Source organism: Ammospiza caudacuta, chromosome 4, assembly GCF_027887145.1.
Source record: "Ammospiza caudacuta isolate bAmmCau1 chromosome 4, bAmmCau1.pri, whole genome shotgun sequence".
NCBI classification, from domain to species: domain Eukaryota; kingdom Metazoa; phylum Chordata; class Aves; order Passeriformes; family Passerellidae; genus Ammospiza; species Ammospiza caudacuta.
Genome location: NC_080596.1, coordinates 54,750,266 through 54,774,226, shown reverse-complemented (window position 1 = coordinate 54,774,226; position 23,961 = coordinate 54,750,266). Strand labels below are relative to the sequence as shown.

General features: G+C 37.9%; 1 protein-coding gene across 2 annotated transcripts; it reads left to right on the top strand.

Annotated features, from left to right (window-relative positions):
- Positions 1–8,409: 8,409 nt before the first annotated feature.
- Positions 8,410–22,697, top strand: NSUN7 (NOP2/Sun RNA methyltransferase family member 7). Of its 2 annotated transcripts, XM_058804127.1 has the most exons (12): positions 8,410–8,722; positions 9,253–9,311; positions 10,166–10,296; positions 11,468–11,620; positions 12,864–13,047; positions 14,602–14,812; positions 15,392–15,535; positions 15,950–16,051; positions 16,557–16,674; positions 19,866–19,983; positions 20,022–20,033; positions 22,039–22,697. In XM_058804127.1, the coding sequence occupies exons 1-12, from the start codon at positions 8,410–8,412 to the stop codon at positions 22,474–22,476; spliced, it is 1,983 nt and encodes a 660-aa protein (XP_058660110.1). In that variant the 3' UTR covers positions 22,477–22,697. The 2 variants fall into 2 exon arrangements, with proteins under 2 accessions (XP_058660110.1, XP_058660109.1); XM_058804126.1 differs by lacking the exon at positions 20,022–20,033.
- The last annotated feature ends 1,264 nt before the right edge of the window (positions 22,698–23,961 follow it).

Below are 23,961 nucleotides of genomic sequence, written 5' to 3'. Positions count from 1 at the left end.
ACATTGTCTTGCACAAATGGTTTCTATGGAATGTATGCAGGAGCTTTATTTTTCTTGGTAAAGGATAAGCATTAGCAACCGAGGTGACTTATATGTTAAATCCTTACATTTGAGCTGTAATTAGATTACAGAGGGAAATATTTGTACTGGTAATTGCTCTCCTGTTCTTAACTTCCAGGAATAATATTTTAAATAGATATCTATGGTTATATATAAACAATAAATATATATTTTAATGTAGATATATAATATTTATATATATTTATAATATATATTCTTAAATAAATTACAAAATTTGCATATATATATATATATACATATTTATATTAAGAGATCTGAAGAGGGTGGTTTTTTGCATGAATATGTCAAAGTCTAGCTTTGTTAAACAATATTATTTTGACAATTGTACATGTATACCAACAGGAATTTATGCCTGTCTGTCTATGAAAAGTATTTGTGAACAGAAAATCACTCTTGAATCTTAATGTTGGCAGTAATGATTACTATACTAGCTAGAGGTCATAACCATGAGAAATAAGGCACTCAGTTTTGCATATGCTTGGTAAATAAATGATAGAAATCTTTTACATAATCTATAATGTAATGACAGAGTGTATCTGTAGAGGAATGTTTTATTAATACCCTGGCTGCTGTGTTTTTTCAGAATGTTAATAATAATATTATTATTTGAAGACTTGGAAAGCTAAGGTCACAAGTGACTAAAATGTTAATTACCACTGCAGTGATTTTTGTACCCCTTGCTTCTATGTGACTGAAAACTCCACTAATTTGCTCTGCTCCTTCTCTGATAGATAGCCTCTGGCTAGAAATTTTGTCTCTTTTTCCTCTGTCTCTTACTCCTATTATCCCTGAAGCAGCTCATATTCCTCCATTCTTTTTTCAAGTTCCTACAGGTCTTATTAACATAAACTATTCTGGTGCCTGATCTTCAGATTTCTTTCTGAGCTTTCCTTGTCATCAGCTTTCCCTGGTCCTCCACACTTCCAGCTGCTAAAACAATGCTTTAGATATCCTACTGTTTTCTACCAGGGCATTTGTTAGTTTCAAGCCAATTCCTGTTAGTTGTTCTGTGTTATTCTGAGTTCCAGTCCTCCCAGCTGTAAAATAATTGGTCAGAAGAGCGAATGAGATAAATTTATAACATTCCATAGCAAAACAGAATTTTTTCCCCCCTTATTATAAAGCCTAATACAAGATTTCTTGCAAGTGTAATGAGATAAAAATTAAATAAAATCTCAGTTGTTAAGCATAAAACATATCTGGGCAAGCTTTCCAGTGAAGAGTTGATCATTAAGTAGCCATTAGCAACTTTTGGACTCATTTGGCCATTACCTTTGAAAATACAATTAAATAACCTAGAAAAACTAAATGTAAAATATGGGTTTTGAATGGACCCCTTACATTTTTGACTGGATTTGCAAATTGACTGGAAAAACAAAGGAGGAAGATTTGTTTATCACCTGCACTTCTTCTGTCTGTCCCACGCTCTGAGCTTACATTTGACTCCAGGCAGCTGGACTCCAGTTTGTGTATGCTTGAATAGATGAAGATTTAAGGCTGAGGTTATTATACTGAATTCAAATTAGTTTCTAAATCTAATGAAAACACTCTGCTCTAAATCTTCCAGTTATGAGGCAGGGAAGCTGACCATAACCAGGACATGATGAGTATTTCAGAAATTTACACTAAATGTAACACTTCAACAAGAAGGAAAGACATAAAAAAAAAGGGAATTTAAGGTAACATGTCATATGTTTTTCCCCACTACAGCTCTCTAAAGGTTTTAAGTTTAACACATGGTACTTGTTAAATGTTTTGAAAAGTGAACCACAACCACCTTTGAATGAAGCAAAGTATTACAGTGACCATCAGTTTTGAACAATTAAATTTCTTAACATTTCTGCATCAAAATTATTTTCAGTTTCACTGAAATCACAGTTACTTATAGAGTGATTAAAAGGGACTAAACTAGTGAAGTCTTTGTTCACTTACCCACTCCCAGTTACTACACAGTAGAACTGTTTACATATTACTTTGGCAACCTGTGTTGGGTCAAAAGTAAATGGCAACCTTTCTCACATATTGAATCTAGTCTGAAAGAACTACGAAAAAAGAGCAACCTCACACAGGGTCAGGTTCCATGGCCACCAATAACACCATGGTGCTAAGTACAGATGTGCTTGTTACACATGGCATCCTGGTAGAGAATGTTAATGACATCTGACTTGCTTTAAGTAAATTATTTACTGGTCTTTAATTATGAAGAATTTCACAAGCCATTAAACCCAAGTTCCTGTGAATTCAATGTGTAATCAAAACTTCTACAATGTAAAAGGCTTAGATTAATTGAAACTCCTATGAACTCCTAGGTTTTACTGCACCATATCAGCACCTGCCACTTCATAGAAAAATAAAATATTTGATGTTTCTTGATTTTTTGGAGAAATTGAGAATTTCAGAAATCAAAATTTGTGGGCATGATCAGTATGGCAGATTTTGATCTTTCTGCCTCTGCATAATTTATTATACTGGGATTGTAATTTCAAAATTAGAGGGGTACGAAATAATGTTCTTGTATGGATGAATAACTGGCAAAAAGATTGTAAGGAGAGGTGTGAAGGGAAGTCATCAGTGGAGTTCTTTAGTAATTTATATACTGACTTATTTTTGTTCAGCAACAATCTGGAAAGGGAGAGGAGCAATGAGATGTGATAGTTTGCCAATACATAAAAATATTCAGAGTACTAAGGATGAGGGACACCATTAGAAATAAGGTCAGAAAGACCTTAGGATACAGAGGGAGTGGACAGATAAAAATCAGATACATTATGTACATAGGAAAAAAAGATCCCTGGCTTCAAACATAGGCCAGTGGACTCTAAGATGAAAGTTGTGACTTAGGAGCAAAATCTCACTCCCACAGAAGTATCAACTCAATGCACACTGTGTCATCTTCAAGCCACCAAGCTCACTGGATATTTTACCATATCCAGTCCTTGAGTAGTACAAGATATAGTTTAAACCACTGTCTTACATAAAACAGCTGAATGGTTTTCTATTGCTCACCTTCAATGAAACAATTTACCAAATTTGACATTATTTAGCCTAACCAACACACTCAAGTACTACAAGTTGTGCTGAAAGTGAGATTTAATCTTTTATTCTCATTTTTAATGTTCTACTTGAACTTGGTCAGCAATTCATTCATGCACTACCTAGGCTGCTGAGCCTGCAAGCCAGTGAGCCACTTCAGCTTGTATCAAATTAACCCTAATGAGACTGCTCAGCTCCAGAGCCTCCCAAGCTCTGGGAAGAAAGGTCCCAGATGGAACAGAACACTGTTTCCCTTTTTCTCTGTCCATGAATAAGTTAAAAGCATGTAGACTAAAAAGTCTAACTTAAAATATGAAGGAGTTTTACAGGGGCTTATTATGAGGGGACAGTAGATCAAAATGTCACAGACAAAATGAAAATGAGGTAGTGGTGCTAATATATATTTATTTCGTTCAAAAGACAAATAGCTCCAGATACTGAAAATTCTTAGCAGAACTTTTAGCAAAATAAACTATTTCAAAGTAAAGATGAAATATTAGTACACATAAATGAAATTGCCTTTGGGCAGCAATTTCCCTCTGTGTCTTTTTAAAAGACCTGCCGTATCTATTTGGACAAAATGGAAAAACCAGCACAAAAAATTCCTTTCTATCTATACTGCAGCTAGCATACTGCCCTATTGACGCACACAACCTATTAAACATGTATTTTACCAATTTATCAGGAAAGATTCAAGATCTGTTTGAGCTGCTACGTGCAAAGTCTACTCAGCATATTTGGCTCACTTTGTAACTAATTGCTGCTGCCAAAGTTGCACCAGCCGTGCTGGAGCACGTAGCAGATCCAGACCAGAGGGGTTTCATCAACAAATTAAGCACTGCTTTTGACTCCCCAAACTTTCTAGTCCTGATGCAGGTGATTGCACAGAGTCACATCGTGATTTGCTTAGATATCTGATAAGATTGATACCAGAAAGGGATCTGGCTAACACTCAAGTTTTTGGCAGGAATAACAAGCACTAGCTTGTGTGCTTCAATGGAGCTTGTTCCCAAAAAACCCTGTAAACTCACAATCTGTAATAACGTGGCTATACTAAGGTTTGAACTGTGCTTTACCAAATGTGCAGCCAACCTACACCAAAGTCCTGGTCACATAGCTTTTGTGCAGCCCTGCGGCAGAAGTCTGTACTTCTATTTTCCCTGTGTAAGGGCACTCGTACCTGTGACAGGTGCTATTGGGAGGTGCTAGGCAGGATCTTGTTGGAGAAATAACGCTCCAAAAGTCACCACAGATTTTAACAGAATCACAGCAGTTTTCCCCTTATTGAGGAGAATTAAAGTTGTCCATGAAAGCATTGTGTAACAGGAACAAACTCTACAGGGAAAAAGGAGATTTCTAGTTTTTTTACAAAAGTTATAGCTGATTTATTGATTATTGGAATATTTTCAACAATTTTATCTCCTTTCCCCTTTTTTTAGAAAAACAAAACATCCGGAAACAACTTTAAAGCATGTCCCAATTATATTTTCAAACTGAATAAAAGCAGAGGCCGAGAGAGCTAAAACATTACAAGATCACGCTGCTAATTTGAAGTGCAAGTGAAACCCCAGCACCTTATCTGGGGCTATTCCTGTATGTGGGGCAGTTCCAGTCCTGTCACTGGTGGCGTTTCGATGCTGTGAGGCGTGTGAGTGTCGGTAACACTCGGCTGTAAGCGTGCTCATGGAGTTTGCGACAATTAATGCTGTTTGGACTTTTTTTTTAACCAATGGGGTTTAAAAAAACCCAAACAAAACAACAAAACAAACTGAGGTTCCAAAAGGAGCGTGGAAGCAGCTCTGTCTCCCGCGAAGGGATTTGCTCGGAGGTCGGCTCAGGGCAGCCTCTGGAAGCGCTCTCCGCCCCAGCCCCGTGTGCGCCGTTGCCGGCCGCTCTGTGCCCCGCTGGGTGCCGCGGGCTGGGGGCTCGGCCCGGCCCCTGCGGATGGAGCCGGAACCCCAGGCCGCGCTCGGCGGGGCCTGTGCGGGCGGCGCCCCGGCCCGAGCACAGCGGGTGGCGGCGCCTCAGCCCCCGCAGCAGTGCCGCGGGTGCGTGTGGGCCGCGGCGGGGCCGGGCGGCTGCGGCCGACGAGCCGTGCCGGGGCCCCGCTGCCCTGCCCGGCATGGGGCGGCCCCTGCCCGGCACGGGCCCGGGGGTGCTGCCCGCAGCCCCGCCCGTAGCGCCCCGACGGAGCCGCAGGAGCCCGGCCAGGTACGAGCCCCGCGGGCCCTGCCCAGGCCAAGGGCAGTGGCCGTGCCGCGGCCGCGCGGCTTTGGGGAGCTGCGTGCCTTTCAGGGCCTGTCAGGGCAGGGTTTCAATGAACCAACGCTTTGCCTGATTTTACAAAGAAATAGCTGCTTTTTCCCTGCTCCCCTTCTGTATGCCTGTCCTGTGAGTGGAGTTCAGCTGTTTCTCACGAATAAAGCGCAGTAGGGGAATGGTGTGGTGGCTGACTTGCTTTCCTGACTCTCAGCAGTCTTTGCTGCCCTCCAGCTTGGCTGGAGCTGGGGACAGCCGAGGCTTTGGAGCTCAGTGTCAGTCGCAGGGATGGTAGGAAACAGATGCAGCCATGCGTCCCCACAGAGTTAGTGAGACGAAAACCAGGGTGCATGTACGGCTCTCAGGGATTTACTGTTTGTTCGTGTGTGAGCAGCCATATCCATGCTCACACACCCGCTTCTCATGGGGTCCCTGTTCACATGAATCGGAGCTGGGAGGTCAGGCTGCCTCCTGTACCTGATACAACACAGGTGCCGTGGGTTTTTTTCTCTTTATTTTCCTTTTTTGTAGAGGCTACTGAAAAAGGTGATAATTGAGGAAATGGGAAAAATACACTTACTGGTGTATAAACGAAGGAATTGGTGATTTTTATGGGGATGTGTGTGTGTGAATCACTTACTATGCTGTGCAGTGAATAAATGTCATAATTCTGTCTGCTTGAGTTTATTAAGGCAAAGCTGGACTTATCTTTCACACCATTCTGGTTTTGGAGACCTTGAGACCTGGGTGTTTTTTTTTCCCCTGTCAACTGAGTAATGTGCTTGAGATCCACAAACAAAGGCAGGATCTTTTCTCCCTTGTCTGGGAAACTCTTCTTCTCAGCTGAGCTTTGTATTAATCCAGCTTGGTGTTGTCTGCTTGGTACAGCATTCAGTAAATCAGACTGTGATTTACAGTGTTGCAAACATAGAGTGTGTCTGCACAGGGCAGAACACTGGCATCTCATCTTTATTAGGGTGACATTTGTCTTTTGGGAAAGTATATTAATCAAGTCATTGATAGCAGTGTATGTTGTGGCTAACAGAAATGGCTTTGGCAAAGAAGTCACAAAGAGTAATTGGAAACTCTACAAATCTTCAAAGTCCTTACACCACAGACACAGTTCACTTGTTCCATATTCTAAAATAGAATATTTGCATTCCCCTGGAGAAGACATATAAGTTTCAGGTCTCTGACATGATGCCCCTGTGAGATATGTTTGCTGGTCAAAATAGTGTAAAAGATCATGAAAGCATTTATGGTTTTTCTTTTCCCTTTCTGAGCACAAGTGTTTCAATTTGTTTTAGGTGATCTGGTGCTTCATTCTAGTGGAGAATAGGGCTTTCTTTTGATAGCCCTGCTTGTTGTGTTTCAATATGGCTTCATAAAATAAATTTATGTTTGCTCCATGGATCTATCACTGCTGCATCTAACAGGGATGTTGGAGCGAAACTGCTGGAAGAAACTGTTTGTCTGAGGCCTCTGTAAAGTAACAGTAAGGGTGGCTTCTGCAGGGTTAGCAGTTCTCAGTTTTGGAGAGCAAATCCTGAGGAAGGAGAATGAGATGTGGCCTCCTCCAGATGGGTTGCCAGAATTCAGGAAGCCACACTGCTCCATTGTGTGGAGTGTGCTGGGCTGGTCAGACACTGACTTGTGCTGGTCTTGGAGAGGGGAGAGATGGGCTGAGTGTCACCCATGTTTGGGGAAGGGAGTTTGAATGGGGGAATGCTGGCCCAGCATGGAGATTTAATGGCTGCCTGCTGGAGAAGGAACAGTTTGTGTCCCCCTCCCTTGCCCCTCCAACTCTGTGTGCTGCCATCCTCCATTGCCACTGGGTTTTTTTGTGATGGGAGGGAGGAAAGGGGAGAGGAAGATAGCATGCTGAGCAAGTGTTTCCGAACAGGGGAGAAGAGGTGTGTATTTTATCCTTAGTGGTGCTGGGGAGTGCAGGGAAAAAGCTTGAGAATTGTTGTAATGAACTAAATCATGTAGCAAAAAAGAAGACCCCTTCCATTTGAGATCCATGCCTAGCTTTTTGTGCTATAGCTACTAAATTCCTCATAGTTCTTTTGTATTATTCTTTCCAAGGCAGGAAGACTAGTTAGATTTTTAAAAATCTTTATTCTGTGTTTAAATTAGTTTTGGCTTAACCCACTTCTGAACAGTTAATGTGACTTCTGCATATCCAGACATTATCATAAATGCGTGTTGGAACAACCAGAGCAAGTAGGGTAAATCCAATATTTCAAATATGTTTTATGTGGAACTTTAGAATATTTTTGCATTCAGTTAATTCTGGGACACTTTCATTTTCTTGAAGCCCTACTCCACCTCTGGGGAAGGTCATTTTTATATATGTTAATGTAAGATGTATAGAAAATCTAAGAAATTCACATGGGCTTAGAGTGTTGGATATTATCTCTAGAGACTCTCAGAATGGGTTTCCTGCATTTAAAATTGTGCTTAGGTAATGCATTAAATACTTTAACATTTGGGTGATCTATGTTTCTCACTTTTAAGGACAGATATGCAGTTTAGTGGACAAACATTTGGAATTCACTGCAGCCCTTTCCAAGATGGCTCTTTATAAAACATGATGTCTGCTTTGAAATTTTGGTATCATTTTTATTAAAGGAGAATTGCTAGTAAGAGATGCTATTCTGCCTGCAATAATAATGGTTCTTATTGGACACCGAATCAGATCTGTGTGTATATTCCATAAAGGACCAGTGATTGTAAAGCACTGGACTTTTTGAAACAAGTAACCAGTCTTTGCATGTGCATTGGTGAAAACAAATAATGTAAAAAAACTCTTATAAATACTTCTCTATAATGTGTAAGATGAGAGATGTATAGAGATATAGATGGTACACATATATATGTAATTGCAAGGTTAGAGCCTGAAAATTGAAAGCCCTCAAAGGAAGGGAAAAGTGTATTCTAGTGAAAGAAAATTTCATTATTCAATACAAACTTTGCTTTTTTGCAGAGGCAGCAGGATTGTGACTTGCCCTTGCACAGTCAGCAACTGGAAAAATGCCAGATTCTGAGAGTAATTTGGAGTCTTCACATGTGGATGTTATAAATGGTACTTCAGTCTTGAGTGAAACGAAAATTTCGGATGAGAAGGGATCTATTGGAAAAAGAGCAGTGTCTCAGATTGGGAAGGATGGCTATCCTGACTCCATCTACATAAATGCAGCTAAGATTTTTCAAGGCCTTCGTACTGAAAAGAGTTCAGGTAAAATCCTGCTGCGCTATGGCGATGCCTCAGGGTCTCCCACGGTGGCTTTTAAAGATGAGCAGTCCAGGCGTGTGTCCTATGAACTGGCTTTCAAAACTCTAAAATGTAAGTACAGAACTCAGCCAAGAATTGCTGACAGAAATGATGCAGCAGAAAAACGTGGAAAAACAAATGTTCCGTGTCTGCCTGATCTAGGGAAATTTTTGTAAAGCTTCAGGTTATTACAGAGTTACAGATTCACAGAATATTCTGAATTGGAAGGCATCTACAAGGATCATCAAGGAAGGCCTGTGAGGGTATTGAACCCATAACCTTGGTGTTACTAGCACCCTGCTCTGACCAACTGACTCATCACAGTGCTTCTTTTCACTTCCTAATTATGGATGAATATACGTATTTACCAGACTACTCATATCCCTCAAATATTTGAATATAGCTAAGTGTTATTAGAATTTGTGAAATCAAACATTTAAATCCTATTCTTTTTCATGTAAATTAATTACATAGGGTTGCTGCTGTTGGTGATTGAATTTGCCCTCAATTTTCATGATGTTTAAAATTACAATTTAGTGACTTACTTCCATAGAATATTGTAGAGAGTAGCATGACTTGTCAACATTTTCTTCTTTTTACAGATCAAGATCTTCTTGAAGAAATGTTGGTAGAGAGTAAGGTTTACCCATCCTACTCAATAGTAAGTGAACCTTTTTTTTAGGCATTTTTATTTTCTGTGTTGATGTAATTAGTACCTTTTCTGAGGATTCTATAACATTCTTCCAAACAAGCTTTGTTGTACATGACAGCCTTAGACTGAAATATTGCTGACCTTATCCATCTCCACAGTCTGTTATCTTTGGCTTGTTTGTGTAAGGATGTAAGACTTTCATGCTAACATCTTGTGTTTGGTGCTATCTCCCTAATAACTTGAGTTTTCTAACTAATTTTGGTCTATTTGTGAGAAGATGAGAATTTTAGAAGGCATAATAACTGTAAGAATTTAATGTAATGAGGCAAACAGTAGTGACTGAAGTGCAGAAATTATTGTCCTTAAGAAGGACATGCTCCCTGGTTTAAAGATTTAGACAGAGAAAGGAGGTTTTATATATATCCCACAAACAGAAGGGTTATTACAACTGAGTGTACTGGATGCTACATATCTAAGAATCCCACAAGAGAGGAATTGATACACAAGAAGGTTTTGTTAGGTTAGCTATTTAACAAACTACTTTCTGAAGAGTAAATAATTTCAACGTTTCAATTCTGATAACATTAGAAGTTAAGATACAGTATTTTATCTGCGTGCATGGAGAATGTTTTTAATTTTGATAATCAAAACAACTTGTAAGTTATATATTTGAGTTTAAAAAAATATTTTTTAAAAAACTGCTTTATTAACTCTCCAGAAGTAATTACTTTCATATTCTTGCAAATAAGCATTTAAGGGTTTTTAATGCCTTTTGCATGGGAGTCTGCTGTTTGATATGGATCTTTTTTCAGAAATCATTCATGCTGGGTCACTTTCTCTATCCAGTTGCTTTTCTCTTGCAGCCAGATGAGCTAACCAGCTTGCTTGTTGTGATGCTTTGTGACCTACAAGACCGAAAATTTCAAAACCGAAAGATTTTTGCTGAAGAGGAAATTGTAGCAGAAGTTCAGGAAGTAGGGAATTATTTATACAGGTATATGTGCAAAGAGCTATTTTTTGTTGATACAGATCAGCAAAAATGAAGATTTGTATAATCAGTGTCTTTTAAAGGTAATTAATAAACGTGTCTTTCACCTTAAAATTTTGTGGTTTTATTTTTTTTTTTTTAATGAGAGACTAGTTTAGAGGCAAGCATTCATATTTATATAGTTATAAAAAATACAGTTAAGAAACCGTCCTTATATTGTGGATTATCTTGCAGGCATCTTATTTTGGCATTGTTGACACTTTTATACAATTCTAGGAAGGAAATTAAATATTCAGTAAGTATTCATAAATGCAAGCGTAATAGAATCAAGAGGTCATGGAATGGAATAGCATTTATCTATTTAGCAGTACTTCTACGATGAAACTTTGTTAAATATTTATTATTTTAAATAATGAGAACAAAAACCAGAATACAGAAACATTTTAATATTTATTATCTCTTCCATCAAACTACAAACAACATTTTGTTTAACTCAAAAGGCATTTATTAGACAAAATTGTCTTGCTGCTGAATTTAGAATGGCCCAAAAAGTTCATTAATCTCTTAAGTGCAAGGTATTTCTGGAGGGCAGTGAGTAAGATAACTGAAGTAGTTCACCAGCAATTCTTATTTATTTTTAATTATCATGTATCAGTAATATGCATGAAGCTTGTGGGAAGAAAAGACTGGAAACATTTTCTCAGACATTTTCATGTAATAATAATAAAAGTGACTCCTGGTTGCCATCATACTTACATTGTTTTTGTACATGTTTAAGGGCCAGCTTTCATCAAATGCTCATTCTGCACATGTATGTATTTACGTTTTCAAACGTTCAGATGCATCTGATGGTTGTGTTCCACACATTGCAGTTCCAAAACATACTGAGATTTTTTTTTAACTGTCTGAGAAAATGGATGTATTTGACAGTCCCCTGCTATAATTCCAGTCCTGCCTGATTTAAAGAAAATAATCATAGCTATTGAGTAACACCTTGCATCTGCTGTTGTCTGGGGTAGAAATGTTCTGTAACTGTATTTTCTGTTGCAACTTGCAGTAGAAGGTGTCCCTTTTGGATTTGGTTTCTGAGCAAGATGGTTTTGTAACAGAAATGTTGCATGCTAACAGCTAATGAAAACATTTATAAAATTTATTAAACTTGTGACTGTTTTTATAGCTATGAGACCAAGCTGGCAGCTGCCCTAGCACGATGTCGCATCAAACATGATGCTCTTTCAATTGAATACTTTGTACCAGAAACCATATCGAAGCAGGAACAAAGGACTTCTGCTTTACCTATCTGTTTTTGGATAAACACATTTAAAATCAGGTAAGATCTTTAAAATATCATCTGATATTGATGGTTTTGCATATAAAGTGATACAGTTTGCTACATACTTGTTTTAGAATTTCCAGGTTATATTTTTACCAGTAATTAAAAATTCTTACAGGAAAATTCTGCTTAATGCAGTGCCATTGTGTTATTTTTTTTTAGAAGTTTTTATATATTGTAGCAGTGGTATTTATACACTATTCTGTTACAGTTCTTCTTCCTGTTCTGTTGCTTGTGTGGGTCATTCAAATAAATGAGGAAAAAAAGTTAGAAAAAATATGAGTGAGTTAACTTGGTGACAAAAAATAAGAGAAAATGTCTTTAAAAGCAGGTGTATTAGTTAAACCATAATCTTGACAAAGGGTGTTAAAACACAATACTTAAACCTGCTGTTTATTCTGTAAGGATAATGTAAACTTTAAATTAAAATACACATTTTAAAATCCTTGTATTCTCTAGGCTACTATAGATGTAACACTGCTGTTCCCAGTTCTGTACTAACTGATACATGAACCATACCACATTATCCTGTTATCTGTTTTGTTAGACAGGTAATCCATTTTGTAACGTTTTTAAGAATTTTCTTTTACTACTCTTGTCTTGGATCAGTGTTCAGTGCTTAGGTTATAGGCTCTTCTAGATAATGTACCTTACTTTGGGTGTGAGTTTAGAGCCCTTAAATAGTAAATAAATAAAAGCTGCTCCTTCCATCCCATGTTTAATGTACTGTATAAACTTATGGCACTGTCAGAAATAGCATTTCAACAAACATCTCCTGCTATATATACCTTTAAATCTTTATGAAATTTGAATTGCTAACCTCAGCAGTTATGCCTTCATTACATTTACACAAGGATTCTTTCAATGTCAGTCATTAAAATTATTGGTGAGCTAGACTGAAGGCAATTGAAAGAACTAAAGCATCCCAGCAGTAAATTTGCTACAGCATCTCCTGAGCACATGGACATTTCTGTTTTGAGGCTTTGAATCATTCTCTGGAGACACATACCTCTTTTTAATTAATTGTATCAGACTTATTAACTGTTTCAAACCAGAACTTACATGGCTAAAGGAGAGTAAGTTTCCCTCCTGCATGAGGCAGTATGCATTTTATACCTATATATGTATGCATGTGTATACACACACACGATAACAGAGGTAAAAAATTCTTATAATCAATGTAAACGATGTTGCTTAAGTAACTCTTGTATATTTAATGGTCAGAGTTGTATGTTAACAGCCTTGAAGATGTTATCAAAGATTTGGAGATGAAGGGATTCACAAAGGTTGAATCTGTGCCAGACTTTGACCATTACACATATGCTGTGGACCAACATTGCCGAGATGTATTGGTTTTTCCTTCCTCTCTTAAAGAAGAACTGCTTAATTTAGATCTTTTTGCAGATTGCAAACTCTTGCTGCAGGTGAGTTGATGTTCCACCTTGAGTCAGATGATCTGAAAATTGAAATAATTGTTTTGTTTTAGAAAGAGGTTGTGAATTGTGTGACTATTCTATTAAATCAGTCAGGCAGTGATAAACTCTCATAAGGTTTTGGACATTTGTAATAATTAGGTTACAAACTGATCCACTTACTAAATTTAGCATACAAATGTCAATGCTTAATTGATAGCTGTGATTGAGTTAGTAGAATGTTTCAAATTTAATTTTAGAGCTGTTGAAGTAAATATAAAAATGGTCAAAAGAGGCAGTCTCACTTCTGAAAATGTGAGGAAGGTTTCAATATAACTCCATATGCTTTCCTTCATTTAGTAGATAGTGATATGCTATTGTAATATTTCTTCCTCTTCAAATGCATGTTTGTGATGGAATGATCACAGTTGTTTGTATTTTGTGCAGTGTGGTTCCTTGATCTCCATAACCCCCACTGGTCTTTTTCCTGACTTGCCATTGTTGAACTCCCCAGTGAAGTTTGGTGGGAGGTTTCTCTTCTAGAGTAGGGGCTTGCAGTAACATGCAACAACACAACCATGAATTATCTGAATTGTCTGATGATTCTTGAATGCCTAGCAGAAACATTTCAACCAGCATTTTCACTAGATGTCTGAAAACTTTAGCCTCAAAATCTATTGCTCAACTTAGAGGTGACTCAGTATTCAATATTCCATTTCAGTTTGTAGATTTTAAATACAATACTTACAGAAAAGAACTATAGTTTACAGCTCTGTAGGTAATGGGAACAAATTCTGAGTGTAACTGCTTAAAAGTATTCAAAATGAGTAAATAAAACCATCAAAACTTCCATCTCTGTGGTGGGGTAGGGTGTTGCTTGAATGCTCTGTGTACATAGACAGTGATGTGAATTTGAAGGCTTAGCACTTTCTTTTTCCCTTTCCATTTATCATCAGTTTGTCAGATTTAGTGCAAGACCTGGTAATTGTGGTCAGAATCATCACTCCTTGCCTTTTTAAGTAATTTGGTAAAATTTCTCTTAATCACCAGTGGTACACGAGCATTTACTCTTGTGGAACTGTCTCTTGTGCTTTCTGCATTCCAATCTGCCTCTCAGTTCAAATTTCAGCAAAATCTTGATCTTTGATCTACAAGGGCAACATTTCTCCTGTAATTATCATCAAGAGCTGTGTGAATAGTTTTGCATTTCTCTGTTAAGCTCCCTCAGAGGATGAATTCTGCCTGAATTGTGGCCAATGTTTGTCTTTTCTGGAACAAGCTGTTGGTAGGAGTTCCTCCTTATGAGGATGATATGTACTTTAATTTCACCTACAGATACTAAGCTTTTTCTTGTATTATTTAGAATTAAGTTATTTAAATTTATTGAGTGACTGCTTGGTTTTGTAATGTATTTAATTCTGTATTAGCAAATATCCCTGATTAGTTTTTTTCCTCCTTTCTTTTCCATTTCCTATGAATGGAAGACTTTCCTCATTTGGAAAAGGCTGGCATTCATAGAAGCCAAGATAGGTGATCATAGTTAACTTTTGTGTCGTTGTGTTGTAGGACAAGTCTCGCAGCCTCGCCGTGCACTCCGCACGCGCGCTGTTGACTGAGGGTGCTGACATTATAATGGCTCACTTGGGTTCCCACCTGACCATTGCCCATATGTCAGTGCTGACAAATGACAGCAGCTCCAGCATTTTTGTTTGTGGTGTGAAATCTTCGGCAAAAGAAGAAGAACTGATGAACAGTTTCAGTCATATGGGATGTACAAGTAGGTGCTGAAACAGTTGGTATTGAGGAAGTATTGTAATACAGTTTGTGATGTCTGTAAATATGGACTAATTCTATCAGAGAACCCTTCTTTGGCGGCTTGGGGATGGCACTAACAACTTTTTTGTCCCAAGGTGAGCTGATAGCTCTTCAGCTACAGTCAAGTTAATTACAGTCTAACCCTATCACAGATGCAAGCTCCTGAAATATTGGTGATTTTTTCTGTAGAAGTAGCTACTACTTAGCAGTTGGTGTAGCTGGTAGTGGGGAACTTCTGGTGTTTTGGCTCTAGCTTTCACTCTGATTTCCAGCTGTTTGAGAGTCTTAATCCAAAACAGACACGCCTGTCCAGTTTACCTGGGGGACACTGTCAGGACAGAATGCAGCACATTAACTGTCTTCTCAGTGGAAGATGCAGCCTTTCAATCAGCTTGAATCCATAGGCCATACTGGGGAGCATGTGAATCTAGCAGGCTCCAGCTCTGTCCAATTCTGTGTAACACCACAGTCTCTTCACCTCTGTCACCTGTAGGCAGGCTTGCTTGCAGTCTGTAAGTGGTGAGTTTTCCCTGTTTTTCAGATATTTGCTTGTTACATGAAGACTTTACTGAGCTTCGGCCAACAGACCCAAGACTTGAAAAGGCAACAGTTATTTTGCTGATACCACAATGCTCTGAACTGGGTGCTGGCAATCCAATGGAGCTTATTTTAAGTGAACATGGAGGTAAATTTTGATACAATATCTAGCTCATGCTTTCTGGTAGAAATAGATCCAAGTATTTTAGTCTAATCAGTGCAGGTGCTTCCGTAAATTGTATAATTTTATTAAAGAAACCTTCCTTATTTTAATTGCTATAAATTATATAAATTAACTTGCATGATTCTGTGACTGCTTCAGATTGATAGTATGAAAGTGTGAGGGTGATTCTGGGGAGCAGAGTGTGTATAGGTTTTTTTAAAGTAAAAAGATATAGGCAGAAAATTTATTTGAAGATACCAATATGTATATAATTTTCTATTTGATTACATTCCTTTATTGACTGTTTGTATAAATCCTTTCACTGTACAATCTTCATTAACTAGAAGCAAGTAAGAGACACCAGTTTGCAAGACTAAATTTACTACTCTCTGCTTTTAGATGCAGATTTGCTACAGGACCTTTTCCAGGGATTTGTGTCGGAGGATAAACTCAGGATTCTTGCTGAGAGGCAGCTTAATGAGTTGCTTCATGCATTGAAATGTAAGTATGCTAATTTCCCAATTTTTGGGAAGACTTTGTGCTATCAATTCCATTGTAGTATCACCAGTTTTAATATAGTTAAAAATGCACAAATTATTAATTATGAATAAGCATGTAACCAAACCCCCTGAACAATGATTTCCTCCAGTCTGAAGGTGTTTCTGTGCCCTAGTGTCCACCAGACATTAATATAATACTCTTCAGTATTCTGTAGAGAGCTGGCTTATGGCTTAGTTATACTCTGCTTTAGAAATTCTGCAAATGTATTCTCCCCCCATCTGCATGCTGCCTCTTTTTTCCTCTCTCCTTTGGTAGCTGTGTGAAAAGACTGGAGACATCTTTGACTTTGTGCAATCTGCAAATATTTGAAAATATTTTAATTATTTAAAAACACTACAGATCAGGAGGTAAAAGTGACATAGTTTTTATGATGCTTTTAATCCTTACCAAACCACTGTCAGTATGAAGAATCTGAAGAGTAAAGAAGTTGTGTTTTGTTTTGTAGTTAACAAAGTACAAGCTATTGTTTACTGCACTTGCTCAGTTTACCCAGAAGAAAATGAACTTGTAGTGAAAAAAGCACTGGAATCTGGAGTGGAGAGAGATAAAGCACGACGCTATAGGTACAGAATGAGTAGTTTTATCTGTGGAAAAATTAAAGTGTGACTTTGAATTGTAGCATAATTCTTATCCTAGACTGATATGTATCTTGCGTGAAATTAAAATAGCTTTTTCTGCCTGTCATGCCATTCTTTCTGTTTATGAGATTACTTAGCAGTATTCTGTTGACTTTTTCATCTAATATTTTTGTTCATCTGCAATTAAAATGGAAGGAAATCATCCTGTTGGAAATAACATTCTTCAGATAGAGCTATTGCTATTACTGTATTAGTGTTCAGAGAATGAAACTAACTTGCTAGCATGCTCTCTGCTTCTGATGTAAAATGATCAATTTCAAAGGAAAAAGAAATTAAATCTTAAATTTAAGAATCATACAGAAGAATAAGAACTCTTTGCTGTAGGATTGCTCATTGCTGTATTCAGATGAATGACTTCTGGGAAGGACAGGTTACAGTAAGAGATCATCCTGTGCAATCATGGAAAATACAAACTTAGATGAAAAAAAGTATGTATGCTGTATACTTCATATGTACTTATAACCTGTTAGCTATCACCCTGTCAGCCAGAGGAATTGTTGAAAGATTGATGGGTATTTTCTGTATTTTCCTTTCACTCACACCAGTGCAAACACTTGGCACTCACTTGCACATAGATACAATAGCGGATTACAGGATGCAGGTTTAAAAGAGTTTATGTTGTAAAAATCACAGAAGAGTCATACTGTATTTTTAGATTTTATATTACCTTAGTTAATAGTCTGGCTATCAAAGGGAAAAGGTACTGTGGCTCAAATATTCAGTGTAACTAAATTTTGCATGATTAAAAGAGTAAATATTAACTGTGGCCAGTCCAAAGAAGGTTTAAAAGTTGTATGTTATTCATAAGACACAGTGCAATAAAGTGCATATTTTTTCAAATTCACTGATAGAAAATAGCAGTCTGCTTGATTTTTTTTACATTAAGTGGGATGAAATCAGGGTATGTCTTGCCAAGGATGGTGTGCTAGACCAAAAGCATTTATGGCTTCTTGCTTGTGTTTTCCTTTGGAATTTGAAATTTTCTGGAGTCTGTCTTGATCTCTGTGCAGCTGTTACTCTATGGGGAGAACTTGGGGAACCTTGGAATGTAATGGTCTCTAAATTATTGAATATAAATAATATTTAAATTCATGACACAGAAATTATTTTTTAAAAAAAGTTCCTGGACCTTTAATTATTTTTTTAAAAATCCCCCCTTGTGTAAAACCCTTCCCTCCCCACAAAGCTAAACCAAAATCTGTTCACTGTTGTGCAGAAGCATCATGAATGTTGTCAAAGCACCAATGATACTACACTTTCAAAAAGGCAATCTTGGATGGTAAGAAAAGGACAATAAAATTACATTAGGATTTTTTCAGACCTGAGCAAATTTCTGACTGACAATTGATTGAGTTTCATAAATGACAATTTCAGATTCAGTTCCTCCTTCCCTGCAGTATCTTGGATGTTTCATCATAGTCCTTGCTACAATAAAGCTGCTGGTAATCAGCACAAACAAAAAGAGCAGTAATAGATTGCCATAAATAAAATATACAGAGTGATTATGCTTAAGATGAAAGCTCAAGCCATTTAAGATGCATGTACTGCTTAAAAAAAAATCATTTTACACTTTTCTTAGAATTAATTAGACAACTTATTTGACTAAAACAGTGCAGTATAGAATGAAAGGCTGTTGCAGAGTTACTAACCCCCACGTTCACAGTATATTTGAGAGACAAGTCGTAATAAAACATGTTGTATAATCATCAAAGATCTACTGAATAATAATTCTCCTTTCCAAGAAAATTGAGGGCTTTCAGGAAACTCTTAAAACATTTTTGCTTATGTGCATTTTATCTTTTTGGAATTACTCTGCAGTACTGAAGTGGTGCCAAACAAAATAAAGCTCTTTTGGAGTTTGGGGTCACACAGCTGGTTCTAGGGCTCTGCAGTTTTAAGGGTGATTTAAAAAATGTTCACACTGGTGAAGCTGAACTTACCTTCAGGATATGACAGTTTACAGCAGCAGTTTTACCTAAAGCAAGGGTACACATGGCAGACAGGTGTGTATAGAATAGTCTAAACCACTCGAGCATTTTGCTTTGGCCTATCAAATTTGAATTAATTTCTACATCATTTTCCAGGGTCATTGAAGAGATTCCTGGTGAACAGTAACTTGTGCACAATAAAAGATTGCCACTGGGTTTTTTTTCCATTGAATAAGCTTATGTAAAATCAAAAATCTGTCTCATAAGACACAGAGCTTTATTTAGTAATATGAGGAGGATTTGAGCCTTGTAGCCTGTTTTATCAAGTTCCAAGGAACATAGAAAATCCAGATCGTGGTGAGAACTTGGAAACAAACAGTTTTGCAGAATTCTCATTAAAAGTGAACTAGCCAGCCAAATCAGGTTATTGCTTTCAAATATTGAATGCATTTCTCTGTAACCATCTTTGAATAAACCTCTGTCTCACAAGAGAGTTAGTGGAGCATTAAGGAGTAGGACTCCCTCAGTGAAGAGGAGGGAATTATAATTACAAAAGGACATTTTGATAGTGTTTTTCTATACTGAGACAGCTTAGTATAGTTTGCTAGCCATATGAGCCAAGTCCTTGAGACTGCTTTGTAACAGCGAGGCACTTCTGGAATTCAGGGAGAACAGAAGAGGCAAGTTCTTGCAAAACTGTAAAATTGGAGAAAAAGCCCTCAATTAGAACAAACAGCAAATTTTCCCAGCCTAAGATTTTTAGCTTAGATAGGTATTGATTATGACATTTATTATTATTACTATTATTATTATAACTCAAAGTCAACACCTCTACAATTTCTGCAGCTCCTTAGTGTTTTCAGACCATTCCCCAACTTCAGGGACAACTTGATCACTCAATAATTGCACACCTGAGAAAGAACATAGTTTTTCATTGTCATATTATGTATTTATTATCTGGTGATTAATATACTTAATAATTGGGGGAAAAAAAGGAATTACTGAAAAAAAAAACCACAATTCTAAAAAGATGAATTCTCATGCCTTTCTTGAATTGCATTTTTTTAAAATAATGATAAATCTATGTTACTGAAAGACATAATTTGAAAATTACTTTTAATATATCCTTGTTTATTTCCTGTTATATTCTTAAATATTATTTTCTGGTCTTCCACTTCTTTTTCACAGGCTTATTCCTTCTATTTTTTCTACTTGCTCTGATTCAGAGTCTTCCACTGAAATGTTTTTCAAAATGGAGCCATCAGAAATTTCCAGTGGTTGTTTCCTAGCTGTTCTAGAGAGAGAGGTAAGCTATGAAAATAAACACTTAAAATCCCTTCATAGAAGACGAGTAGTGCAACTTTCCACAGAAGAATAACAAAACGGAGATTTGAAATAAAACTCCTGGCTGCTTTTTAGTTGTTTTAAGACCAAAAGACAGGTGAGTGGTTGAAATGTGCCACTTCTGGAATTTTATGCTGAGCACAAGTTTAAAAGCTGTGCCTGTTGTGGAGCTCATGATCAGAGCAGACCCTTGATCCAAGTTAGTGCCAGCAAGGTCTAGAGGAAATACATTGCTGTTATCACACTTTGGAATGAAATGCACAGATTGATTAGACTCAGGATAAATGGTATCTAGTAAATGTATTTGTTATATGTGTCACTAAGATTTTCCAGTATCCAAGCAGCTGAAATCTTAATCCCTATGGGTCATTATTACAATTTGAATAAAATAGGTATGAATATGTTTCCTTCCCAAACTCAGGCATATGCAAATCTAGCTTGAAAGGCAGGAGACTTTTGCTGAGTAAACGGAAAAGCCTTGGCATGATTCCTGAGGAAAGGCCTTAAAGGGCTAGTTTGCATCTCTGAGCATCAACATTTTCCTCTTGTTTCTAAGAAAAACACACATTTTTTTCCACCAAAAGTGGAAGGGCTGTGGAGAAGAACTAATCCCAGTTTCATTGCAGAATAAAGATAGGAGATCTTGGTTATTTGTACCATTTTCTGTCATACTGCAATTACAGTGCTTGAAAGAAGCTTGCCTCTTGGGAAAGGTAGATTTTATTAAGAATAAGAGAATTACATATGAAAAGCCTTTCAAGTTACCTGTTATTGACCTCTTTCTTTACAATATTAAATATTTTAAACTTGGTCTGAGTTTTAGTTAATCATGCTATGTTCATCTCTCTACCATATTGTCTCTCTCCAGAGAAACAAACACTTTTGTTGCAGGTAGTTAATGCAAGTAATTTTTTGGGTCAAATTCTAATACAAAGAAGCAGTTGCTCCAATGGCCAGTTTTTAGGTGATTCAGCAAATGAACGTTTTCCACAAAGTAGAAAACATGTATTTACAATTTAAACTGAAATTCCTTGTTTACAGAAACGTTCTTAGCTAGCTGTAAATAGTTTCTCTCCCATTGTTTCTCTTTATATACTTGGATGTTGAGCTGGTTCCCAGTTTGAGTTCCTTGCTTATCTATTATGAACAAGAACTTTCATTACTGTGAAAATTATTCATGCTTAATGTTACTGAAATTTCTGTATTTTAGTAAGTATTTCTGATACACACACACAATGGATATTTTATTCATACAGGCATACTACAGAGCAGGTCAGTGTGGGAATATGTTGGTTTTGGCTGGGTGGAGATAATTTTCCTCACTGTGACTGGTGTGGAGCTGTGTTTTGGATTTGTGCTGAATAGGATTGATGACCTAGAAATGGTTTTGTTATCTCCAAGCAGGGCTTACCCAGAGCCAAGGCCCTTTGTGCTTTTCATAGTGCCGCACTGGTGAGGGCACTGGGGGTGTGTGGGAGGCTGGGAGGGGACACAGCCAGGACAGGTGACCCAAACTGACCAAGGGGATATCCCAGACCGTGTGAGATCGTGCTCAGTACATAAAGTGGGGGGAAGCAGGAGGAAGGGAGGACTTTTGCAGTAATGGCACTGGTCTTCCCAGGGAACCACAATCTTTATCTTAACCCAGGAGTTCCCTAGCTTTACTCTTCCATTTCCTTCCCTGATTCTTTTGGTGGGGGACTGAGCAAGCGGCCACGTGGGTCTTGGCAACCAGCTGGGGTTAAAGAGCTGGTTGCTAAGACAGACACACATTACAGAGCCCAGAACTGAGCTTCCCCTCTTTGGGTCAGCAGAGAAGAAAGCCTATGAAGAACAAATGCTCCAGTACCTCTTTACACAAGTCAAGTTCCTAGTTTTAGAATAAATAGTTTGGTTAGCATTTATCACGTGCGACTTAAGTCCTTCTGCTAGATTCTGCTCTTTTTCTCATGGAGTAAATTCTGAGCAGCTCTGTATTGTGGCTTAGATTCACTGTTGTTTCCTGTGAAATTTTCAGAAAAAGGTGTCTGCTAAAGACATTTTGGCTTCTGCTGCAGCAAAAGCTCTACTAGATGGCATTGTTGAAGAAAAACCAAAAGAAGAGGTGAAAAAGCCGAAAGTAAAACAACGTAGGCGTAAGGCTGCTGCAGGTGACAGTAAGCCAAAAGCTGCAAAGCTCCCTCCCCGCCCAACTGCAGCTAAGGTTAAGGCTCCTAAAGCAGCCCATAAGATACAAGAAACACATGTGTGCCCCATATGCCCAAAAAGCCCAGCCAGTAAGGTGCAAAAAAACCATGCAGACTCCCCAAAAGAAAAGACTGTGCAAGAGAGAAAAGCAGCCAGTGACACAGCACAGGAGACTGTGCAAGGGAAAAAAGCAGCCAGTGATACACCACAGAAGACTGGGCAAGGGAAAAAAGCAGCCAGTAACACACAGCAAAAGAATGTGCCCTGAACAGACAGCTGTGTTGAGCTGAAGAAATCTGTGGACCCTGACTGATACACAGCACCAGTGAAAGTGCAGAAGCCAACATCTCATCTGTCACCTCTGGGCAAGGTGTATGAGACAGACACCTGATCAAAAGGCATGCACAGAACAGAACAGGAATGTACTGAAGCCCACAACAATCACTTTGCCTTCACTGATAACACCATATGAAAGGCTGTAATGAAACAAACTCAGGGTATCAACTTAACATGGCTTTCATGGCCAGACTAGAGCACAGGGTCCAAGTGGTTGGATATTTCCACCACCCTGGTCAAAAATGGTCAAGCCAACTTGGCTGTATGAACCTTCAGACTCTGCCCTCCCTTTGTAAAGAAGGTAAAGGTTACTGTATCCTAATCAATAGTCTTAAATTACAGTATAAATTAATGCAAGGATAATCTGGCCTTAGGAAAGATGTATTATGGGCTATGTATATAGAAATATCCATGTTTAGATAGTAACTTCTCATCCAGTAATCATACTTTAAGTGAATGGAGCTCAGCTGCCTAAGGCTGATAGATTGTTGGGGGAAGTGAGGTCAAAAACCTATAGCCTCTTGCTATACAGTCTGAAGTGACAAGTTGAATTGTATACCCAACCCCTCACTGTATCTGAACCTGTACAGGTAATCAGTTTCAAATTGATGTTTTTAAAGTGAGACTGAATTTTTTAAAGTGGCTTTTCTTTACAAGTGCTAGATACTATTTTTGTGAGTTTCCACTTACGACAGATGCATGGAAAATAAGCCTTGTATTTTTAAAACTAGATGTGAACTTTTGTCCAGGAAACTGGCCAAGTACATTGAAGCCCATGCATAGGCTTTCTAGTGTGTGTTCTCTTGGTTTCTTCTTAAGTGTGCACTGAAATACTAACAGTGAAAAATAGATCAAATATTCTCATGCTAAGAACACTGAATCGTCATCATTATGTCACATCAGACTACATCATGGTTCATAACTGATTTTTATCAATTTCTTAACATAAACAGTTCTTAGTTGAAAAGAGCTGCTACAAGGTAACATTTTTATAAATGTTACTGCTAGTCAGCTGAATAGTGACTGGACAAAGACTAGCTGCCTGTCTTTGGAAACAGCTGTGGGCTTCTAAGCTGCTCCCTTTTGCTATCAAAGATAAAATAACTGTAAAACATCTACAACTGTCTTGTAGTCTGAGTAGAGGATAAAAGGAAGCACAGAGATACTTTTAACAATAAACCTGATTTGTATCTAGAACTTGTAAAAATGAAAGAGACAGCACAGCAATACAGAAAGACAAAGGTATCTGTGGCCCAGAAATCTTCCTCTAGGCCACCATTTCAGATACTTGGGAAGAGTGTTGCCAGGAGCATCACCACTGTAGTGTGGGACTTAACCAGTTTGACATACGGGTCTGGATTTAGACCCATCCAGAGAAAATGTTATAACATCTCTATTTTGTCTTCACCCACACCAG